The 24,184-nt window shown below is 40.2% G+C and overlaps 1 protein-coding gene across 1 annotated transcript in view; it reads right to left on the reverse strand.

Moving 5' to 3' along the window:
- Positions 1–24,184, reverse strand: part of LOC121377465 — an 89,033-nt gene that overhangs the window by 9,285 nt on the left and 55,564 nt on the right. The window contains exon 3 of the mRNA XM_041505468.1: positions 5,537–5,637. Coding sequence (XP_041361402.1) covers positions 5,537–5,637 — 101 coding nt within the window. The remainder of the gene's footprint in view (positions 1–5,536; positions 5,638–24,184) is intronic.

Consider the following 24,184-nt stretch of genomic DNA (forward strand, 5'->3'; position numbering starts at 1 on the left):
TTCCTTTCTGTGGCAACGTGCATATAAAAGATCCCTTGCTGCATTAGGAAACATTTAGCGGGTTTTCTCTGATGACTACGATGATTAATTAATCAATGTGCTCTAGTGGTGTCGTTAAACAAAACAAACTTCTTCATTTATTATTATTTCTAAATTGCTGAGATAATTTTTTTAATAGAACTAGCTATAAGATATAAGAACAACTTTGCTTTGTTTAACGACACCGCTAGAGCACATGGATTTATTAATCATCGGCTGCTGGATCTTAAATATTTGGTAATTTCGAGATATAGACTTAGAGCGGAAACCCGTTACTTATTTTCATTAGTAGCAAGGGATCTTTTATATGCACCACCCCACAGACAGGATGGCACATACCACAGCCTTTGATATACATCTTCCAGTCGTGGTGCAATGGATAGAGCGAGAAATTGCCCAATGGGCCCAATGACGGGAATCGATTCTGGACCGACCGCGCATCAGGCGAACACTTTACCAATGGACTACGTCCCTCCGTCAAATAAAATGTATGAGCGAAGTTGTCCTTTGGACATGATGTACATACGGTGTTTGCCATTGTACTTTATGTATTCGGGGAGCGAAAATCAAAATGATGCACATGCAACTTTAAACTTTGTGACATTTATTGTTTATTTAATTTTGTTTTATTACATTGATTGTATATCTCTAAAATATTAGACTCGGTACGGATTCATACGCATGTTCTGCGACATTGCAACTTTAAAACTAAATTTCACGGCACTCGAAACATTGGTTGCGACCTAACGATATGTCGTCTTAATATAAAGGAATTTTGAAAATAAACGGGTTTAAATTTTAATCAAACGGGGAACAGTTTATGACAAATAGCGGTGAAAATTCACGTACTATTAAATATTTTACACACCCGAAATATAGGTAGGTATCAGCAATTGCAGCTTTCAGTTATGTGTGTCATTGTATCTAAACATAATGGAATTGTTCTTGGAATATTTTAAACTACTTCAAGGCTTATTTACCGGCCTCGGTGGCGTCGTGGTTATGCCATCGGTCTACAGGCTGGTAGGTACTGGGTTCGGATCCCAGTCGAGGCATGGGATTTTTAATCCAGATACCGACTCCAAACCCTGAGTGAGTGCTCCGCAAGGCTGAATGGGTAGGTGTAAACCACTTGCACCGACCAGTGATCCATAACTGGTTCAACAAAGGCCATGGTTTGCGCAAATAAAAGATCCCTTGCTACTAATCGGAAAGAGTAGCCCATGTAGTGGCGACAGCGGCTTTCCTCTCAAAATCTGTGTGGTCCTTAACCATATGTCTGACGCCATATAACCGTAAATAAAATGTGTTGAGTGCGTCGTTAAATAAAACATTTCTTTCTTTCAAGGCTTATTTACTTTTTTCATTGTGAACAACAATTCAATGTAAAAACATACGAGCAACAGAGGCAATAACTTTACAACTGCATTTATATGGTCGAAATACCTTAAGTGTTCGCTATAATAAACATTTTAAAAATTTTGTTCAAAAATTTATTAAACAAAAACATCGTTTTAATTTAAACAGTCTAATGATTTGATTGCATTATACTTCATTGTTTCGTTTCTAGTTGTTGTACATAATACCCTCTTTTCCTCAATTTGATAGTTATTAAAATGCATTTGTATACAAATTTTATATGTGTATATTACTATTATATTATAAGTAAGTAATTGTCGCCATTATATTGTATGTATATAGGCGATGACCTAGTAAGTTGGCAAACTTGTGCCCGATCCTTTTTGTTGTTGAAGAATAAATATGTTTTCAATCAAACGCTTATTATTACTTTAAAACAAAACAATCTTAGTTCTGCGATGTACCCAATCCCAGTGTCACAAGCTGGTATCGCAAACTGTCTCTTGTATGGCCATCTATTGTCATATTGTTAATTTGTATTCGATTAAGAACAAGAAGCCTGCGTTTGGCTCATTTTCGCCAAATCCCGGACTGAAATGAAGTGTAAGCCGATACTCAACGAAGGATAAACGCCCAGCGTAGTCTCATTCGGCGTGTTATAATGGGCAATCGAGGCTCAATGGGATTTGAATTTGCCGTCTGAAGGACCTTGTTCGTGCGGCTTGAACAGACCGGGTCGGCGGGATTGCATTAGCACGTACATCCGACCAAATACCAACCTAATCGGTAAATGTTAGAGACTAAATTTGGTGCCTTGCCGAGAAAATGATTGACATATGTCGTCACATCATCACGCGCGGCCAAATGTCGTCTGCGTGTGTCGACATCTCTATTAAATGCGATAACGCAGACGGTGAAGCAAATGTCAGTGCTAAAATATAAATCTATTCCTTGTCCTCCGTGTTTCAAACTGTTACACGACAAAGATTTTAATTTAGGAAAACAAATGGGTTGAATATTTCGGAAGAAAAAAGGTTCCAGTTTGGACGATATTGCATAGAACCAGCAGTGATAATATCAGCAAGTAAAAGGTCATTCACTATATATTTTAATAATGAATATCATTCAAATGTTTAAGCATTTGAAATCGATGGTCCTATTTTGTATTCGTCCCATGACTCTTCAGTTTTTACCCGTTTGAGGTAATGTGCAACCTTGACCTTTTACCATTTTGACTTTACCAAGGCTGAACGCGTCAGACCTGTTCATTCAGTTGAACATAGACGACTACCAGAGAGTCTAAGATGGCAAATGTACAGCATGCAATTGATAGGTGTTTCTTTTAAAGCTATTGCACGTCAACATCTGTACCAGTCGACAGAAATAATCAGCAACATGGTGTCAGCATCTATGCAAAATAATGCTGTCGGTGATCTTTTAAACGACGACAACCCCATTGAAAGCACAGCGTGAATAGACACAATCTACCTTCTCCCACAAATAGTGTTCTAATACTGCAGTCCTACCAAGTAGACGCTTGTCGACAACAATATTGAATAATCGGTTGGAAGCATAAGAAATGGTGTCTAGGGGAGTATTTCAGCGTCTGCTTCTCGCAAAATAACCATCGAAGACTACGTTCACCCACTTACCAAAATACCAAAGTGCATGAATGACAACTCTAAGCCACATCATCCCCGATCTAAATAACGCGACCGTGCCCTGAAATGAGTGAGAGCCCTTTGCTTGTAAAACACTAATGTCTAGATTCAGTTTGAATAAAGTTTACTGTGTTTATCGATACCTCTAGAGCACATTATTTAATCAACGAATATTGGATGTCACACATTTGATACTTCTGACACATTAGTAGCAAGGCCCAAGTATCGACTATGCTAGATCCTGCCCCCTGGAGGTTTTAGCAGAGCTATGCTCGACACAAATACCAAGCATTTAAAACCTAGTACTTTCTTTTAATGATGCCTTGATGCGTGGTCGCTCTGTGATCGATCCCCGTCGGTGGGCCCATTGGGCTATTTCTCGCTCCAACAAGTGCACCACGAATGGTATATCAAAGGCCGTGGTAAAAGAGCCCTTGCTGCTAATGGAAATATGTAGCGGGTTTCCTTTCTTAGACTATATGTCAGAATTACCACATTTTTGACATTCAATAGCCATTTATTAATAACTCAATGTGATCAAGTGATGTCGTTAAACAGAACAAACTTTAACTGACGAGTGTCCATGTCAAACAGGATCATAGCCTTCAGAGCATATATCCTATAGTTTTTCCCCTTGTACAACTGGCCGAACGAAAAGAAAAGAAAATAACACTGGCTGACAAGCTTTGGAACACTAAGAGGACACGTAGCCCAGTGGTAAAAGCGCTCGCTTGATGCGCGGTCGGTCTGAGATCGATCCCCGTTGGTGGGTTCATTGGGCTATTTCTCGTTCCAGCCAGTGCACTACAACTGGTAAATCAAAGGCCGTGGTATGTGTTATCCTGTATGTGGCATGGTGTATATAAAATACCCTCGCTGCTAATAAAAAAGAGTAGCCCATTAAGTGACCACAGCGGGTTTCCTCTCTCAATATATCTGTGGTCCTTAAACATATATGTCCAACGCCATATAACCGTAAATAAAATGTGTTGTGTGCGTCGTTAAACACAAATATTCAATTTTATTTCATTTCTAAAGAGGACATGATTCACACAGTGGTATTTTTTGATACAATAGGCCTCCAAATCAAAGCATGACAACGAAGAAGAAAATGAGGAGGAGTAGGAAGACGATGGTGGTGGTGGTGGTGATGATGATGATGATGATGATAAAGAAGATGATGAAGTCTGGATGCTTTACTGGTGTCTGGATCTAGACTTTTAAAGTTCTCTAGCCGCGGGCTTGAATGTGCGCCCGCCAAACAATATTTTGGTACGGCTTCGACTTTACATACAACCATTAAATAACCACGTGTATCAGTGGCAAGTCCAGCCTGCCGTTTATCTTTCACGCTTGCTAGGCTGGGACCTAATTTACTAAATTCTCGCAACTTTGCGATATCGTAGTGCAATGCAAAATGACTTGCAAAGAGGATGTTTTGTTTTCTAGCAGAGCCTAAGAGAGCTTTGTGAATTAGGCCCCAGATGTTTACGCTACACAATAAACCTAATGACCACTTCGGAAACCAGTCAAAACAGTCTTCAAACATTCAGCGAAAAAAAACCCCAAAACGTCTGACCCGAACGTAGGCTTGGTCCTGGCAGAATTGAATTCAGTCTTACATCCGGAGTGGTTATTGTCTCCCCAGTCCACTGATTAGATGACTTGCATGTACTATTAATGGCGGCGTCTCGTGTGTGTCATTTTATAATACATAACAATAGAACATGTCTCTTTTTTCTAATTACTTATTTCACCCAGCGCTGCTCGGGAGTACGATTACTAACGAAACATAATTTTTTTATAATAGATGTTGTGTTTCTAGCAAGGAGTAATATTTCCTGAAGTAAAGGGTGGTTTGTTTTTAGCATTCTCTACAATGCAACGTATCTTGTGGGTTTCATGTTCTTCGTCCTCTTTGTTTACTTGTGTTATTTATTTATGTTATGTTTTAAATTAGACTACAAGCTGATGCTGTTCGTATTTGACTTGTAATAGATTAGGCATGTGCTAGGTTACGTATACCTCATTTTTTGAATAAAATTAATTATAACACACTGCCAACCAAATGGACACGGCTTATACAACTTTAGCTTCTAGACTCAAATATTTAATGACGTCAAACGCATAAATGTGTATGGCATTGCCATGGCGCTGGAGTCTAGACTCTAAATTTTTACCATGCTAGGATGACAAAAAAGCACGATGGATGTGACGATGTTAATAATTCAGGCGAGAGGTTGTATGTAATATGCATGTTAAAAGGTTAAACAGAGTTGTAACAGCCAAGCAGATTTTACACTGAAAATTTAATTAGATTTAGAGTATTTTCACATGTCACTATACCACTAGCGTTTCAGGCATGTCCATCCCAGGTCTGGTCTCTGGATAGCCAGTGATCTGACCCGGGACAGAACTGCCTATTGAATTAACTGTTGAATGTTTATATTGATGTGGTGGGGTTTTTCTGTTCTTACCTTTGTTCTAGAAGAATGGCCTTGAGTAGGTCAATCCTTGACCTTCCGGAACGGCTGTCATAACGTCCATTTGTGATGAGTGATAACATGGCTAGCAGTATCTGCAAGGAAATACATATTAATTAATATTTAATCAGAATTATTTTATTCCTTTTTTTTATTACCGAACAGCATTCAATTAACACTGGATTGGTAATCAGGCGGTGCATAAAGTAACACCTCTTTGGTATAGATATTGTGGAGAGAGAGAGAGAGAGAGAGAGAGAGAGAGAGAGAGAGAGAGAGAGAGAGAGAGAGAGAGAGAGAGAGAGAGAGAGAGAGAGAGAGAGAGAGAGAGAGAGAGAGAGAGAGAGACTCGTTTTTGAAGAAACACAGATACGTAGATACGTACGCACACACGCACGGACACACAATGTATGTACATGCATACATGTACATATATACACACACACCCTGCGCTAGTACGCTACTATTTATGTCAATATTAATGAAATTCATGTATGTCAAGGGCTCGTATGACTCGATAGCTGAGAACGTATCGTGACATGTCTGAAATTTGCGGTGCCACAGGTTCTAACGCTTACAAAATGGTATGAGACAATTTATGAGGCCAGAAAGGATTTAATTATCCCCTGCGCCAGTGCGTTAATATCTATGTATGTAATAGTCAAATCTGACATGCATACAATGTATAGATATTGAAACTTCAATACATACTAGTACATACATACAGACAGACAGACAGACAGACACGCACGCACGCACGCGAGCACGCACGCACGCACACATACATACATACATACATGTATATGTGTGCATGCCTGTATACATATACTTAACTCCAAAAGAAACGCGAAAATTTTAAAATATTAAAAAACCCACATTTGAATAAACTATGTACAAATCGATTAAGTTGACCAATAGCCATCTTGTCAGCGTATCCAATTCCACATAACGCATGAAAAAAACGAGTACAGTGTGACGTCACGCACGTGCTGAAATTGACGACCAAAATCGATCTGGAATGCAAAACGGGTGGATCATGAAAGATGCGAATTGCACGTGAAACACTACCAGGCCTGGGTATAAAAGAAACGCCAGACAGCAATGTTCAACTCATTTTACGAGTAGCGATACAACGATGCCACGACTTAACGCTGATTCCAGACATAGAGCTTTGGGGAATTTGGAGGCCGGAATGGATGCCAGGCAGGTTGCACGTGCTTTCGGTGTCCATGTCTCGACAATCTACCGTCTCATAGACCGATTTCTACAGAACAACAACGTCGTCGACCGTCCACGTAGCGGCCGTCCCAGAGTGACGTCACAGCGCCAGGACCGTTACATCGTCCGAACTCACATGCGTGATCGGTTCGTACCAGCCACCACAACAGCCCGGCAGACAGTGGGAACCCACAACCGCCCCGTTTCCTACACCACGGTACGACGTCGTCTGATCGCCATCCATCTGAACTGTCGTCGACCGTACATTGGACAACGTCTCACACAGCGACACCGCCTTGCACGACACAACTGGGCTGTTCTGCATCGACAGTGGCGGAACCGACAGTGGCAGAACATCGTCTTCTCCGACGAAAGCCGCTACTGCTTAGATAGGGCCGACGGTCGTATGAGGGTGTGAAGGCGTCGAGGTGAGCGCTTCACAGATGCGTGTGTTATGGAGAGGGACCGTTGGGGAGGGCCTTCCGTCATGCTGTGGGGTGCCATATCCTGGGGACGTCGTGTACAACCTGTCATCTTCGACAACAACGGCCGAGGACGCGGCAGGGGCGTCACAGCACAGCGCTACATCGACGAAGTGCTCACGTCTGTGGTGGTGCCTTTTTTCGCGGGTCACCGTCAGATGGTTTACCAGCACGACAACGCCAGGCCACACACGGCACGGGCCACCCAGGCATTCCTGGCACAGCACAACATCATCACAATGGACTGGCCAGCTTTAAACCCGGATCTGAACCCCATCGAGCACTTGTGGGACGAGGTTCAGCGCATGATGAACCAACGCCCTGCTCCCGTGGTGACACAGCAGCAGCTCCGCCAGGCCGTCGTGGACACCTACAACAACGTGCCCAGGGCCTTCATCAGGAACCTCTTCCTCTCCATGGGTAGGAGGTGTGCGGCGGTCATGGCCAGCAATGTCGGACACACCCGCTATTAGTGGACATGTTTGAGTGGCATGTGACGCCATTGAAGAAGCGCCATGGCCTTGACATTTCAAATGACAATGCGACCTCGATTTTTAACATGTCAATAACATGAAATCTCATCTTTACGAATTGTTTAAGTTTTTCATAGAAACGATTATTTTAAGAACTTTGGGACGTATTTCAATGAGTGCACTCAAAACCTCCAATCTACGTATTCGCGTTTCTTTTGGAGTTAAGTATAGTATACATAGTATATCCTTTTACGGGACTTATCAATAATAAATTATACATCACATCTTGCAATGCAAGTTCTTGCACACTTTGTTAGTTTCATGTGGTTTATTTTATGGCACCCCTTTTATAATATAGCGAGTACCAACATCCTATTTCGGTCGTAAAAGTGACAATTATAACCAAAGAACACACACATTAATGTTCGCTATGTTAGAATAATTCATGTTGAATGTGGATTTTATTCGTAGGTAAACAACTATTGCTGCTAATATATACTTGATTTATAAACCACGACAAATTAATTCTATACGGCGATGCGCTCGAAGCGTTCGCGTGCCAGATATCATAGATTTATATAACGGATGCCTACTCATCATCCGTGGACTATTTATCATAGGCCATATATACATATGTTTAACAAATTCATTGTCCCAGAAACAAATATGATATTGGCAGGGATGTAACTTATCTTACAGTCATGTTATGACAAATGATTCTATACAATATGAATGATACGGTAATTATAGCATATTATATACAATAATTATAGCATATTATAACAGTACTAATATACATGGATATATGAATGCATAAAAATCGAATGATATATGGGAGTAATGGTGAATATCATAGAATATTCTTAGGAAGGTATTTTTGGTATATGACCAAGTCTCTTGCTGATATAAGGAATAAAGGAATGAAGGAATGGTTACCGACATCCCAGCACGGACAATACATCGGCTACTGGGTGTCAATGGTAATATACTCAACAACATTAATTAAGTGACAGTAGATATTTCAGGCATTTTTCTTTAAATATATTTAAAAAAAATAAAATTCTTTAAATAAAGAATACATGAGTTCCGTCACATACCAAGTATCTTACAGCGAGTTGTTTTAAAACATATCTAACGAGAAAAAGCGAGTTAGATTCGGTTTCAAACGTGTTGTAAGACAAATGGTATCTAATGCTAGTGTCAGACCACCAACAGTAACGACGGAGTTAGCCAACTCGCCGATCTCTCGACTTCTACGGCTGTCCAGTTGTTAGACTGAGCAGCAACTCGATTCTCGTCGTATACAACTCCGACGACCGATTAGTTGTTACTCTGAGCTCACCCGCCGTAAGTATTTGTTACCACCAATAACTAATGATGTTCTCATCAACGGGTGTATAAAAATATTAATTAATTACCATGTAGACTATAATGTTTCATGTTTCATGCAGCTGTATAGGTATAGAAACTAGAGACCATTCACAACTGTTTACATTTTCACAAGCTTACAAATGATAATGTTTGCTCGCCCTTTCTGAAAGTGTGCATCAAAAATGTGGATTTTGCAAGATACTACTATATTTTTGTTTACTGTTGTTTGATTGTTTTTTGGGGTTTTTTTTTCTTTCTCGCTTTAAAAACATTATACCTGGTATTACCCCCCAACATAGACCCCCCCCCCCCCCCCCCCCCCCCCTCTTCCCAGTGTACTGTTCACTCGCTCACGAGAATGTTACAGATTTTGAAAGGCCCTTAAGAGAAATGACGTTGATTTGCAGAACACGTATTTTGGTTGCTTACTAATTTGATGAGTAATGATTTCGTTTTGCAGAACGATTGCAGTGCGATTATTACCGTATGGTATCAGACAGTTTGAGAGCTGCTTTGCCACAGTGTTAGTCAGCAGTTAGCAATTTCACTAATGCATTTCTCTTTCTGCCTTTGTCTGCATCTGTCTCTCTCTCTCTCTCTCTCTGTCTCTCTCTCTCTCTCTCTCTCTCTCTCTCTCTCTCTCTCTCTCTCTCTCTCTCTCTCTCTCTCTCTCTCTCTCTCTCTCTCTCTCTCTCTCTCTCTCTCTCTCTCTCTCTCTGTATGTTTGGGTGAATGACTGTGAGCGTGTATCCGTTTGCGTGAGTGTGTGTGTGTACATATTTATGTGCGTGCATGTTTGAGTGAGCGTGTGTCAATGTATGTGTGTGTGTGTGTGTGTGTGTGTATGTGTGTGTGTGAGTGTGAGTGTGAGTGAGTGAGTGAGTGTGTGTGTGTGTGTGTGTGTGAATGCGAGTTTGCTTGTGTGCGTAAATACGCCTCTCTGTCACTCTAGAATATACCTTTCTATAGGTCTGTCCTCCCTCTGTCCCCCCCCCCCCCCCCCCTCTCTCTCTCTATCGCGCGCGCACGCACGCACGCATACACACACACACACACACTCAGCGAGTGCCACATTTGAAACTTTTCAGTGAATGCAAAAAATTACGCACATTGTTGGCACGATCATGGACAACACGATACGTCGTGTTATTTGTAGTAATAACAGCATTTACCGACGTGTGCAACAATCGCGGTATCGCATCAATGGCGACATGATCGATAGCACAGTAACAATGAGGTGATACAGCAGCAGTAGAATGATGGTGTCATGGTTATTAGACGAGGTCATGTCAGGTGACGTCATGTTAGGCCAGGTCACTTTAGTCAGTCAGGACGGATGAGGTCATACTAGATCAATACAGGACCGAAGCTATCTTTGCGGTACGATATCGTAAAGCCATCGTAGGCTACATGGCATGTGTCGTAGTGACGTCATAATATACGACGGTTTTATGATATCATAGAGCTAAATTTGCTTTTACTAGGGTTTTATCACGTTAGTTTAGGTCAGGTCAGGTCAGGTTAAGTCAGGGTCAATGTTTAGTCAAAGTTAAAGACACCGGTAGAGGGCATTGATATATTAATCATCATTTGGTAATTCGACATAGAGTTTTAGAGAGGAAGGCCGCTACATTTTTCCATTAGTAGCAAGGGATGCTTTATATGTACCATCCCATAGACATGATAACACATACCACGGCCTTTGATATGCCAGTCGTAGTGCACTGGATGGAACGAGAAATAGCACAACGGGCTCGCTGACATGTTCAGGTCAAAGTTAAGGTCAGGGACATGTTAATCTTTAAGTTCTAGTCCGAAACAGATTAATATTTAAAAATTTGTTTTGCCCAGAATCTTTCATCATTATTCATCGACGAGAAAGAAAGCAGGTTTCTCCTCAAACTCACATTCTGTTCTGGTCAGATTATACAAGCGGCCAACAAACGTGCAAACGAATATCATGATCGGATATAAACATGAGTATAAATTGTACATAATTAACATCATCAATATCAACATAGTTGTTATGATGACCATCATTATCATCATCCTAATCATGATCAACATCATCATCATCATCAGCATAGCATCACAGTTATCATTAGCATCATCACCATCACCGTCAGAATCACCACGACCAGCATCATGACCAACGCTACCATAATAATCATCTGCATTATTATCACTGTTATCGTCATCATCATATTATCGTTATCATCATTATAATAATCGTCATCATCATAATCATAATAACCCGCACAGCCACCACCATAATAATCATCTGCATTATTATCACTGTTATCGTCATCATCAAGTTATCGTTATCTTCATTATAATAATCATCATGATCATAATCATCATACCCAGCACGCCACCACCATAATAATCATCTGCATTATCATCACTGTTATCGTCATCATCAAGTTATCGTTATCATCATTATAATAATCATCATGATCATAATCATCATAACCCGCACGCCACCACCATAATAATCATCTGCATTATCATCACTGTTATCGTCATCATCATGTTATCATCATTATAATAATCATCATGATCATAATCATCATACCCAGCACCGCCACCACCATAATAGCCATTGGCATTATCCTCATCATCAAGTCATCATTATCCTCATCCTCATCATCATCATAACAACCACCACCATTAACATCATTCCTAAGATCACAATAAACACCAAAGTCCCATTTAATCGACCCGACTGATGATTTACTAGTAACGTAAACCTACACGAGCACACACAAATCAGCAATTCATTCAGAATCACACGCTCGTTTCCAACAAAGGTCGACTTGACAACAAATATTTACAACATACTGCAACATCAACGCAAATCACACATTATTCCACTTAAGCATTTTCCCCGATTAAAAACCGCAGATGTCGACGTACGTGACTTAAAGGACGAGTTTCGGCTACGATATGGAATTTAAATATAGTCTATTACGTAACAGACATTCGCGTTACAACGTCTTAAGCATTAATGCCAAGCGGCTTTACAGGGTGTGTGCCACTAAATCAAATTCCGTAGAAGACAATAGTAATATTGTGTAGCTAAAACTGCTACATATAGCGTTTCAATGAACCACGGATATAAATATATGTACTATGTCGCTTACCCTGAAGTCGCTAGTTTGAGACATGGAGATTAGAACTGGGCGGTATTGAACTTTTAGGTTCGGTATCTGTATGTGTGTGGGGTGATTTACCTCGGTATGGGTACGGTATTCGGTATTTACACGGTACCGATACTCATACAACTATCGAGCGGTATTTTCGGTATACTCGGCTTTAAATGCATGCTAACCCAACTAATTACATCTAAAATAACATAACATACACAAGGCTCTCATTTCTCTTCTTTTCAGCCATTTTGCCTTCGCCAAATATATTGTTAGTGCTTTACTAAATGGCGGTGGAAATTTTTCAATACCGAAATTTCGATATTTTGACATTTGCTGGGTAAGGTAACTCGGTATCGACATGATACCGATACCGCGCAAACGGTATATACGGTATACCGCCCAACGCTAATGGCGAGAATCGTGTTTGACTACCGTAGTTCAGAACAAAACTTTTCAATATATTTTAGTAGGAACCCACGCATTTTCCCAGTGCAATACACCATGTAGTAGCTGGTGCGTTGATACTAATTCAAATTACATTACAGACATTTACTGGCCGGATGAAACAACATTTTATGACAACATACAAATTTATAAATTTATAATCAATGACCGGACCGGTAGCATTAACTGTGGTATTAAAAGTTGAATGCACATCGGACTTTGACCCGGTAAAATGTACTGCTACTTTCAATCCAATCCGCCTTCATATCAAATATGACTTTTAAACGTGCGAGGGCTATTTTTGTATCAGAATAATAAATACTATGTTCTTTTGATTAATTTCGTAAATTAATATACAATTGATCGTGAAAAATCGTGATATATGACAGAGAAACCTATTATTAAAATGTCTTTAAAAACTAATTTTCTTTATTGGGATTTTCAGCTCGGAGGGAACAAATGGAACAAGAAAGAAATACAATACTTTAATTATTATTCACTAAATCTTGGTTTAGTTCGGATTTGTAGAATGTATGACGTAAATAGGTATGTTAGTAGTTCTGTATTTAACCATCAAAGACACTGAATAAAATACTTAATAAATTATATTTTGGTCGTAAGCAAATGAATTAGTCTCTGCGTTATATATTAGTTTTAGTACGTATATACCTCGAGTCACCTCCAACCGCTCCTTATTGATACTTATATGCAGGGAAGGCTAGAGAAAACTCTATGTAGTGCTTTGGCAATCGTCGACAATCAAATGGTCGCAAGCTACTGTATCTAAAATGCACATGTTTTCCTAAATCTGATGCCACAGAGTTTTAGTTTGATTATGCTCGAGTCCAGTCATGACATTAAACTTACATGCTGTCAAACAGTACCAACGCTACACGAAGAAACCCGACGGCCGTATGCGAAACGAATCTGCGCTGTACTTCGTGCCGTGACGCAGAGCAAAGTGTGGTCGGCTACATATCAATATCAATAAGGGGAGGTCTGGGGGTGACACGAGCTATGACATATGTAGCTGGCAGATAAGGATAAGCTGCATAAAAGAAAGGTACACACATTATTTCCATACTCGTCCAATCATTAATAGAGGAAATACAAGCCCATGCTATACATATACATCCATACCTTATTAATCGAAAAGAGTAGCCCATGAAGTGGCGACAGCGGGTTTCCTCTCTCAATATCTGTGTGGTCGTTAACCATATGTCTGACGCCATATAACCGTAAATACAATGTGTTGAGTGCGTCGTTAAATAAAACATTTTTTTTTTCTTTCTTTTTCCATACCTTACGTAAAAAAACACCCTAAAAAAACCCCAAACAAACAAACAAACAAAAAACCGCGGAATAAATAAATAGTACACGTAAAATGGACATGCCACTAAAATTGTGCGATTTCAAGCAATTCGTGAAAATATGGTTTTCACACATCACTCGTTGACATAAAAATCGGATTCGAAAAAAAAACCCACCATGAAATAGCCTCTATATATTGCTCGTCTCTGGTCAGCGCACACGTCCATTTTGACCTTGCGCGTCAACATTGTAAAGCTATAACAGCGCCATCTATATCAGATATAATGCTGAGCCGCCTCAAATAATAATAAGTTGTGAATGCACCATTACATTGTGGGTCGAAATGAGGTCATTTGGAGAAAAAGTCGAACACAATAAATATTGGGCTTGGCTATATGGGGAATGTGAAGGAAATTAAAGCATTTAGGGCACCACGGCCAATGAGGGAGGGATCAAGGCAGACGATGAGGACATATGCCCACATTTTTTAGCAATCAATTCTTTTTTGAAGGGGGGCGCGGGAGGCATCGCCGGGTCAATTGTGGAACTCTGGTCCGACCAGACACAGACTAAAAAGAAAACAAAGAAATGTTTTATTTAACGATGCACTCAACACATTTTATTTACGGTTATATGGCGTCAGACATATGGTTAAGGACCACACAGATTTTGAGAGGAAACCCGCTGTCGCCACTTCATGGGCTACTCTTTCCGATTAGCAGCAAGGGATCTTTTATTTGCGCTTCCCACAGGCAGGATAGCACAAACCATGGCCTTTGTTGAACCAGTTATGGATCACTGGTCGGTGCAAGTGGTTTATACCTACCCACTGAGCCTTGCGGATCACTCACTCAGGGTTTGGAGTTGGTATCTGGATTAAAAATCCCATGTCTCTACTGGGATCCGAACCCAGTACCTACCAGCCTGTTGACCGATGGCCTAACCACGACGCCACCGAGGCCGGTAGACACAGACTATATACTGTTTTGATCTAAAAGGCATCTATAAAAGAGGTTCTATTTCACTTGATATTATAATATATTAATATGATAGAAACAAACGTCTTCGGAATGGAGTACTCTGGCCACAGATAGGAATCTGGGAGACAGAATTGACCGTCTATGTGGAAACATTCCCTGGCATCTCAGTGCCTTCCTGGTAGCCCGAGTACTCTGACGGTAATGTTCCAGTTAAATACGTATTGTCTGACGGGTTTCTTCATGCAATGTGCGTATTAGTACTTAATATGTGAATTGTTTTTTGTTTGTTTTGTTTTTTATCAGGGACCTCGAAAATGATCGATGTAAACGTCAAACATGGGGTTGTTATTGTGTTAAAGCAGCAGTCTTTCACTACCGTTTGGTAGGCAGAGGTTTAGCAATATTCATATAGATTGGTCTCCGACGGTTACAGAGCGTTGATAACTGTCCAAATAACCGTCTAGCTCTCTTACCGTCAGAGTACTCAGGCTAACTTCCTGGCAGCAGGAATGGCCGATGTCCATAAAGTAAGCCAGAAAGGTTCTCCTAGTTGTCGATTAATAGAACAGCACGTGGCGAAAACTGATTGGGACAAAAATCCGAACCACACAGGCGACACCCACTCCATACTAATAGCACATAAGTTAACGTATGAAACTTGAAGCAATTTCCCCTTACATTAAATTGCAATTATCCGATATGACAGATAATGCTAAGTAAAAAAGACAACAAAGATTTCATCTCTAATAATAATTTTCATCAATATCTCGCACTGTCTGTCGACGTCATTCAAAGATAGTCGTCGCTATCTTCAAATGCAATTTCTATCAATGATCTTCGCGCACGCGCACGCACGCGCACGCACGCACACATTTACCTTTTTTGACACTCAATAACCTATGTAATATTCCTGCTGGGATGTCTCTAAACATGCATGTAGCTCAGTGGTAAAGCGTTCGCCTGATGCGAGACCGGTCTAGGATCGATCCCCGTCGGTGAGCCCCTTGGGCTATTTCTCGTTCCAGCCAGTGCACCACGACTGGTATATCAAAGGCCGTGGTATGTGCTGTGGAATGGTTCATTAAAACATTCCTTGCTACTAATGAAAATGTATAGCAGCCTGTCATATGTCTTGAAATTGTTAACAAACATATGTGTGTTAACAAGTATGTGTTATCAAAAAAAATAACGAATGATGTTCTCACCAACGGGTGTGTAAGAAGTCACAATAACCAGATGTATGACATCCAAAAGCCGATAATAAATAAATCAATATGCTCTAGTGGTGTCGTTAAACAAAACAAACTTTAAACTCATACAGACATAAAGTCAACACATTCACATTCCTCTTGTCGTTATTTTGTGTAGCAGTGTAATATAATCCGGCCTCTGTGGTGTCGTGGTTAGGCCATTGGACACAATGCTGGTAGGTACTGGGTTCGCAGCCCGGTACCGGCTCCCAAACCAGAGCGAGTTTTAACGACTCACTGGGTAGGTGTAATACCACTACACCCCCTTCTCTCTCACTAACCACTAACCCACTGTCCTGAATAGACAGCCCAGATAGCTGAGGTGTGTGCCCAGGTCAGCGTGCTTAAACTGTAATTGGATATAGACACGAAAATAAGTTGAAATTAACGAAAAGAATCCGGTTTCGGAAATAGATCTCCATGTCTATTCTCATCATCGTCTATTACAGGAGGACAGCCACTCCCGAGTACATTCTTTACCGGAGATTTTCTCTCTTGCATCGCCGCAAAGAGGACTGCCACTCACAGACTAGTCTACTAAATCGCAATTAGGACCGGACGGAGCGCATTAGAATAATTACAGCTATGATGACATGCACGCATGAATCACTGTCATAAAAGTAATGATATCTGGTGCTCGCGAAAGATGAGCATATCCTGCCCCATCGGTGGCACCCGCCATGAGTACTCCGACGCCATATAACCGTAAATAAAATGTGTTGAGTGCGTCGTTAAATAAACCATTTCCTTCCCTTCCGCCATGAGTACTGCCACCACAGCTTTCAAATATGTCACTTCATCTAAACTGAGGTGATGTTTTGGCTTAGTGGTGGACAACTCAAATATTTGTGGTTAACATATATTAAATATCAGCATGGTAGTTACCAACAGACAGTACTTCGTATAAATAGACTTCATCAAGTCCTCTCTACATTGCCTCTTTTGTCACAGAATGTATTATGACTTAGAAATGCATACACACGTGAATGGTAGTGTTCAACCAATATATGGAGAAGAAGAAATAAGACATGACGAAATGAAGCAGTTAATGGAATATGTTTAAAGTGACAGACCTTAGTTTTTAAACACTAAGGCATACTTTTCACTATTATAGCAGTTTATGATCACTGAAATCAAACATTACTTACATTTTATTGTTTAGATTATCCATTTCTGTACAACTGAGGTGATTCTGGTCATCCTGGTGTTTCTAATACCACAGAATGCTCTTTTTTTCATATATTTAAAACCCCACGTGCGTCTGTGAAGTAACGGTGATGGAGTCGCGTTTTAGTCTATTTTAAGGGTATTTCCTCGTTTCAGCGACATAGACTCTTGTTTAACTCTATTGGAACTTTATTCAGATTTCTTACAGGTTTGTAGATTAACTAAACTTAGTGTCCGTTTAATCTTCGATAGAACCAGTGATATCTAAAGAAAGGAAGGACATGTTTTATTTTACGACGCACTCAACACATTTTATGCTAAATGCGCGGTCGATTTGTAATCGATTCACGTCGCTGGCCCATTGGGCTATTTCTCTTTCCAGCCACTGCACCACGACTGGTATGTCAAAGGCCGTGGTATGTGCTGTCCTGCCTGTGGGATGGTGCATATACAAGATCCTTTGCTACTAATGGAAAAATGTACCGGGTTTCCTCTCTAAAGTCTATAAGTCAAAATTACCAAATGTTTGACATCCAATAGCCGATTATTAATAAATCAATGTGCTCCAGTGGTGTCGTTAAACAAAACAAACTTTAATTGAACTTTAAAAAAACCCCAACTAATACCAAAATATTTACATCGTCCATCATTTAACCTGGAGGAACAATTACAGTTAAAAGTTCACTAAACAATGGCGATCGATTATGGATTTTAAAAATATATATCTATTGTCACATTGGTAAAGCCAAACCGATCAATTTTCGATTATAATCAATTGTTGGAACTTCACTAATTAGATATTCTAGAAATTAGAAACTGCAGCTTTTAGAAGCAAATTATCGACAAAACGACCACAAATTAGTCATATACTGAATGCCACATAATATACACTGAATGCCAAGCATTAATATAGTGAATGTCACACATTAATATGCTGAATGTCACTCACAGAGAAACACCCGTGGGGTTATTAATTGTAAGGGCAAATTATGAACAGACGTTAAGCGGACGTGTTCATGGATTGTACACAGATTTCCACCGACAATCCCGGTGCCGATCGCTGGTGTTTAGTTTACATTGATGACATTTAATTTCAACCGCAAATGTTTGAAAAGCTTCATGTGGGTAATAAATAATACATGCCCGATCTTTGTGTTTCACTGTACACTAGTTTCACAACTCCAAAACATGCGTAAAATGTCAGTTTTCAGCGTATTTATCGCGTGAATCCGAAAAGGGACAGACTCTAGTTTTTAAACACTAAAGGCATATTTTTCACTATTAGAGCCGTTTGTGATTATTAAAATTTAGTGTTTACATTATCCATCTCCGTACAACCGAAGTGTTTCTGGTCATCCTGGTGTTTGTAATACCACAAAATGCATTTTTCATATTTTTAAAAACGCACGTGCGTCTGATAAGTAACTGTGATGGAGTCGCATTTTAGTCTATTTTTAAGGGTATTTCAACGTCACAGACTCTTGTTTCACAGGTTTGTAAATGAACCAAACTTAGTGTCCATTTTACGGGTTGAAACTAGGGTCTAGGTGAAAAATATGCTTTAATGTTTAAAAACTAGTGTCTGTCCCTTTAATCGTTTCCATTATATACCTACACTACCCGTGCGCTTAGACAGACGTGAAATACAAAAGCACGCGGCAAGAACGTGTCAGTTTAGACTTCTTAACAATATTAATGATGATGATGTTTTCTTCCGTATCTCGTCATTTGCGTAATGCGTATATCATTGAAAAATCGTTTTGTTTAACGACACCACTAGAGGACATTGATTTATTAATCATCGGCTATTGGATCTTAAATATTTGGTAGTTATGAAATACAGTCTTAGAGAAAACCCGCTATAAGTTTTCATTAGTAACAAGAGATCTTTTATAAACGCCATCCCACACACAGGATAGCATGAGAAATAGCCCAAGGTACCCACCGACGGGGATCAAGCCTAGACCGACGCAAACCAGGTGAGCGCTTTACACTGAGCTTCACGGATTTAAACTGGCCCGCACACGGATCAAACATCAACAGAGAGCTTGAACGCTATTTATTTATTTATTTCTCTTTCGTCCTCTTGCTCTCCCGTCCTCTTGCTTGCTTGCTCTCTCTCTCTCTCTCTCTCTCTCTCTCTCTCTCTCTCTCTCTCTCTCTCTCTCTCTCTCTCTCTCTCTCTCTCTCTCTCTCTCTCTCTCTCTCTCTCTCTCTCTCTCTCTCTCTCTCTCTCTCTCTCTCTCTATCTTGTGCATGGTTTCGTTGTTATGGGCGCGGAACCTGGCGCATCAAAAACATATGAAGGACATGGTTTTGACTGCGCACATAAAACCCGGCCCATGTCTAACATTACTTATATCTTTCTTTCTTTTACTTCCTGTTGGTCTGTCTGTCTGTCTGTCTCTTCCTCTCTCTCACTCATTGTTTATTTTTAAAAATCTGTTACATACACAATATCCGTTTCATTGAGTTTGACTGTATTTCTAAAGAATTGTCGTGATGCCAAACGTTCACTTGTCTTCATTTTCGACCGCGTGCATCACGTTTAAAGACCCGAAATGTAATCACTTTGCTAAAATAGTCATCACTCTGGTCACGAACTCGTGGTTCGAGACTTCTGCTTTCTCGATAGAGACGAATTGCTTGCACGAGACAAATTCGCGTGCTAAATTTAACATCGCTGCTTCCGGTTCGGGAAAGAAAGAGAGAAAAAACATCTCCGTATGTTTCTCAACTGGCTGTCAGACGACATTCATATTTTATTCTTGAAGCCAGAGGTGAACGAGTAACGTGATTGGGCGAGTGATTTAACACTGGGTTCCATAAAATCTTAAACAGATTACCGACCGACGCAGATTGATTGATCTTCGTGTTGCGCTTGTGTTGGTCGTTACATGTTAGCATGTCAGTTTAATGTTATGAGTAAACAGGAAAATGATCAAGCCAATTATTTGTGGTGTCAGATTTAGGAAAATGTATGTATTTTTAGAAACATAGTACTTGGTGACCGTTTGACTGTCGAAAATTGATGATCTGTTTACATAGAATGCTCTCAAGCCCTCTTCTCATATCTGGGAGCGGAACGCAGCCTAGTGGTAAAGCTTTGGCTCGATGCGCGGTCGGTTTTTGGATCGATCCCCGTCGGTAGTCCAATTGGGCATCACGACTGGTATATCAAAGGCAGTGGTGTGTGATATCTTGTTTGTGGAATGATGCATATAATCCTTTGTTACTAATGGAAAAAATGTAGCGGGTTTTCTCTCTAAGACTGTGTAAAAATGTTTGACATCCAATAGCCGATGATTAATAAATGAATGTGCTCTAGAGGTATCGTTAAACAAAACAAACTTTATTTTATTTTTCTCTCATATATACACTTGAATAGGAGTATAGAACACTCGAGCTACTTTTAAGGTAGCCCGCGTACTCGGCCGTTCGAGAGCCAGACATTTACAAGTACGGTTACGATCGTTCTCTCTCTGTCAGAGATCATTCTATAGCGAAAACACGGAGTGGCTGACTACCACACGGTAGACAAAGATTCCCGCTCTAATACAACACAATTTCTAAATTTGACGCTAAATACCATTACATTGACATTTTTACATAGTAACCACTAATACAAACACTGCATGAAGTATTATTTATCATTATTTTAAAAATTATATATTTAGTCACGATATTTACTTCTTATGTAGCAGGCATTTTAATCGTAAGGAGCGACAAACAAATTGCTGCAACGTCACCAACTAGACTCAGAGTGGTGACGTTCCACTAGTGATAACAGTCACGGGGTGGTTGCGAAACCCGTCTTGATATTCGATTATGAAACACTATCTGAAACGGGGGGTAACGAAATACGATTTACTTCTTGGGGTTCGATCCTGAGAAGAGGAACAGCCGTGTTCTCCATAGATAGTTAAAGTTTGTTTTGCTTAACGACACCACTAGAGCCCATTGAGTAATTAATCATCGGTTACTGAATGTCAAACATTTAGTCATCAGAGGAAACCCGCTACATTTATTCCCTAATTCAGCATGGGATCTTTTATATCCATTTTTCCACAGACAGAAAGGAACATACCACGGCCTTTGACCAAATGTGGTGCACTGATTATAACGAAAAAAAACCTAATCAGTTGAATCGATCCACAGAGGTGGTTCGATCCTGCGACGCAAGCACCTCGGGTGAGTACTCAACTGACTGAGCTAAATCCCGCCCTCCACAGACAGAGAGGGTTCCAAAACGCCTCGATGTTATCCGTCTTGTTATTTTCAATTTTGATACGTAATTTCCACGGATTAAATAACTTATATGGATGGTGATCAATAAGAACGAATTGCCCTTGCATCTGACGTTTAGACCAAAAGGCAGCTATGTGGTCTTATTCAGTCGTGCTGCGTTTATTAGCAGCAGATAGTTGACTTCAGTTTTCATTCTTCTGATACCGCCAACCATCCAAGATGAAAAAGGCATATTAATAAAATAGTCATGTTTCCAAAACCGTAAATAGAACTACTATGTCCTGCATTGTCAAATTATTGTACATCGTTGCTGAACATTCCAGGGTGCCTGCGTAGACTTTGGATCAAAATGGTTGAATAATACAATTTTATGCTGCTTGTAAATGGAATTGCACGATCTTTCGTTTATTATCCTTTAAAGAAAAGGAAAGAAATGCCAAGGAAATGTAGGTAAAGGAAAGGGAGGGCAAATAACAGAAAAGGAAAGGTTAAAACAAACAACACAGAAGGGGGAGCGGGGTTAACCAGGACAGGACTAAGCCGCGGGGCAGGGAATTAAAGGAGATACTGTGATGGGGTCACGGTTATGGCAGTGTTGGTAAAGCAGAGGGGAAGAGGAGTGATATAACAATGCAAGGAGGGATATATAGAGTGTAATTCTTTTTAAACGAGCATCAACGAAATTGGGGCGTGTGGCAACAGGTCACATCAAAACGCTGCATGTATCTTGAGCTTCTTTAGACATTAGAGGAACCAAGAACACACCTTGTTAAAGTTTGTTTGGTTTAACGACACCACTAGAGTACATTGATTTAATAATCATCGGCTAAAGGATGCCAGACATTTAGTAATTTTGACATACTAGTCACAGAGAGGAAACCTATTAGTAGCAAGGGATCTTTTTGACGCACCATCCCTAAGTCAGGATAGCACATACCACGGGCTTTGGTATACCAGTCGTGATGCACTGGCTGGAACGAGAAATGGCCCAATGGGTCCACCGACGGGGGTCGATCGTAGACCGAACGCGCATCAAGCGAGCGATGTACATTTCGGCTATGACAAAAATTAATATTCTAATCACCCCAAAACACATTAGTGTGCCACGAGCCTTTAAATATCATTACACTGAATGATGTGGTCGCAGGGTTTGGAAGTCGCTCCATGGACATCAAAAGGCAGCTGTAGCTACCTCTAGCCATGGACGACGTCAGACCTTCGAGGCGACACGACAAGCTCCTAAAAGGATCTCTGCTATAGATAGGAACATTTCACATCGGACGACACACCAGGTTCCTACACAGATCTGTGTCATTAATAGGAACACATCAAATCGAGCGACACAACAGATTCCTAAAAACATCTGTGCCATTAATTGGAACACATCAAATCGGGCGACACATCAGGTTCGTACACAGATCTGTGCCATTAATAGGAGCACATAAAATCGGGCGACACAACAGATTCCTACAAAGGTGTGTGCTATTAATAGGAACACATCAAATCCAAAACAATGATTGCATTTAGACGAAACAAAACTCGCCCTGTTTGTGGAAATGGTTATTTAATAACGGGTTTATGATTCGCAGTATGCATTATTGATGGTGTAAAAATCCATCTGTGGCGATGTTATCTAGACTGCATCAACAAGGCGGCAGATTATCATTTTATCTCGATTAACCCCTGTAGGTATACCACCTTATACACGAATCCTTTAATAATTGATGAATATGTCGGATTAATTTTAAATTACATAAAACCCCCACAATATTCTTAATGTGTGCTTGTGCATTACAATTATATACATACTATTACAGTGATTTTTTTCTTTATTTTTTTTTTTTTTTTTGTTGTTGTTGATGATGTTATATTGTTCACCACTGAAGTCTTTGTTGCTTTTATTAGTTTCTCTAGTGGACGTATAAACAGTTTGCAATATTTATTATTCAGCTGTTTACTTGCCATGATTCTTTTTACGACACTGTTGAACTTTCATATCGTCAATTTTATATAGTTGTTGGCACCCGATCTTGTATGCCTGAGTTAGTGGACACCTTGCACACTACTTGGCTGCTAAATCAATGTACTTGAGTGCCAAAAATCCAGTGTCAGGGTTACCAAATCGACAATTGTGGACAGATCAGTTTGACAGTGTGGTGTACCATAAATCTAATTTGGATTTATTGCGTCCGGCCCACGCCTCCCACGCGCTGTGTAGTAAATAATACATTTCCGGTTGTCCTTAGAATTAAAGCTGCCATGTTGGAGATATATTTATATGTTTATAGTATGTTATTTTATTGTTATCATGCATCATGTAGGATCAGCCAGTGTGGCTCCAGCCCTTTGTCTTTGTAACTGTCTGTGGGATGGTGCATATGAAAGATCCCTAGCTACTAATGGACAAATATAGCGGGTTTCCTCTCTAAGACTACATGTGTCCAAATTACCAAATGCTTGACATCTATAAGCCGATGATTAATAAAACAATGTTCTCTAGTGGTGTCGTTAAACAAAACAAACTTTAACCCCCCCCCCTCTCTCTCTCT

This window comes from Gigantopelta aegis, chromosome 2, assembly GCF_016097555.1.
Source record: "Gigantopelta aegis isolate Gae_Host chromosome 2, Gae_host_genome, whole genome shotgun sequence".
Taxonomy (NCBI): domain Eukaryota; kingdom Metazoa; phylum Mollusca; class Gastropoda; order Neomphalida; family Peltospiridae; genus Gigantopelta; species Gigantopelta aegis.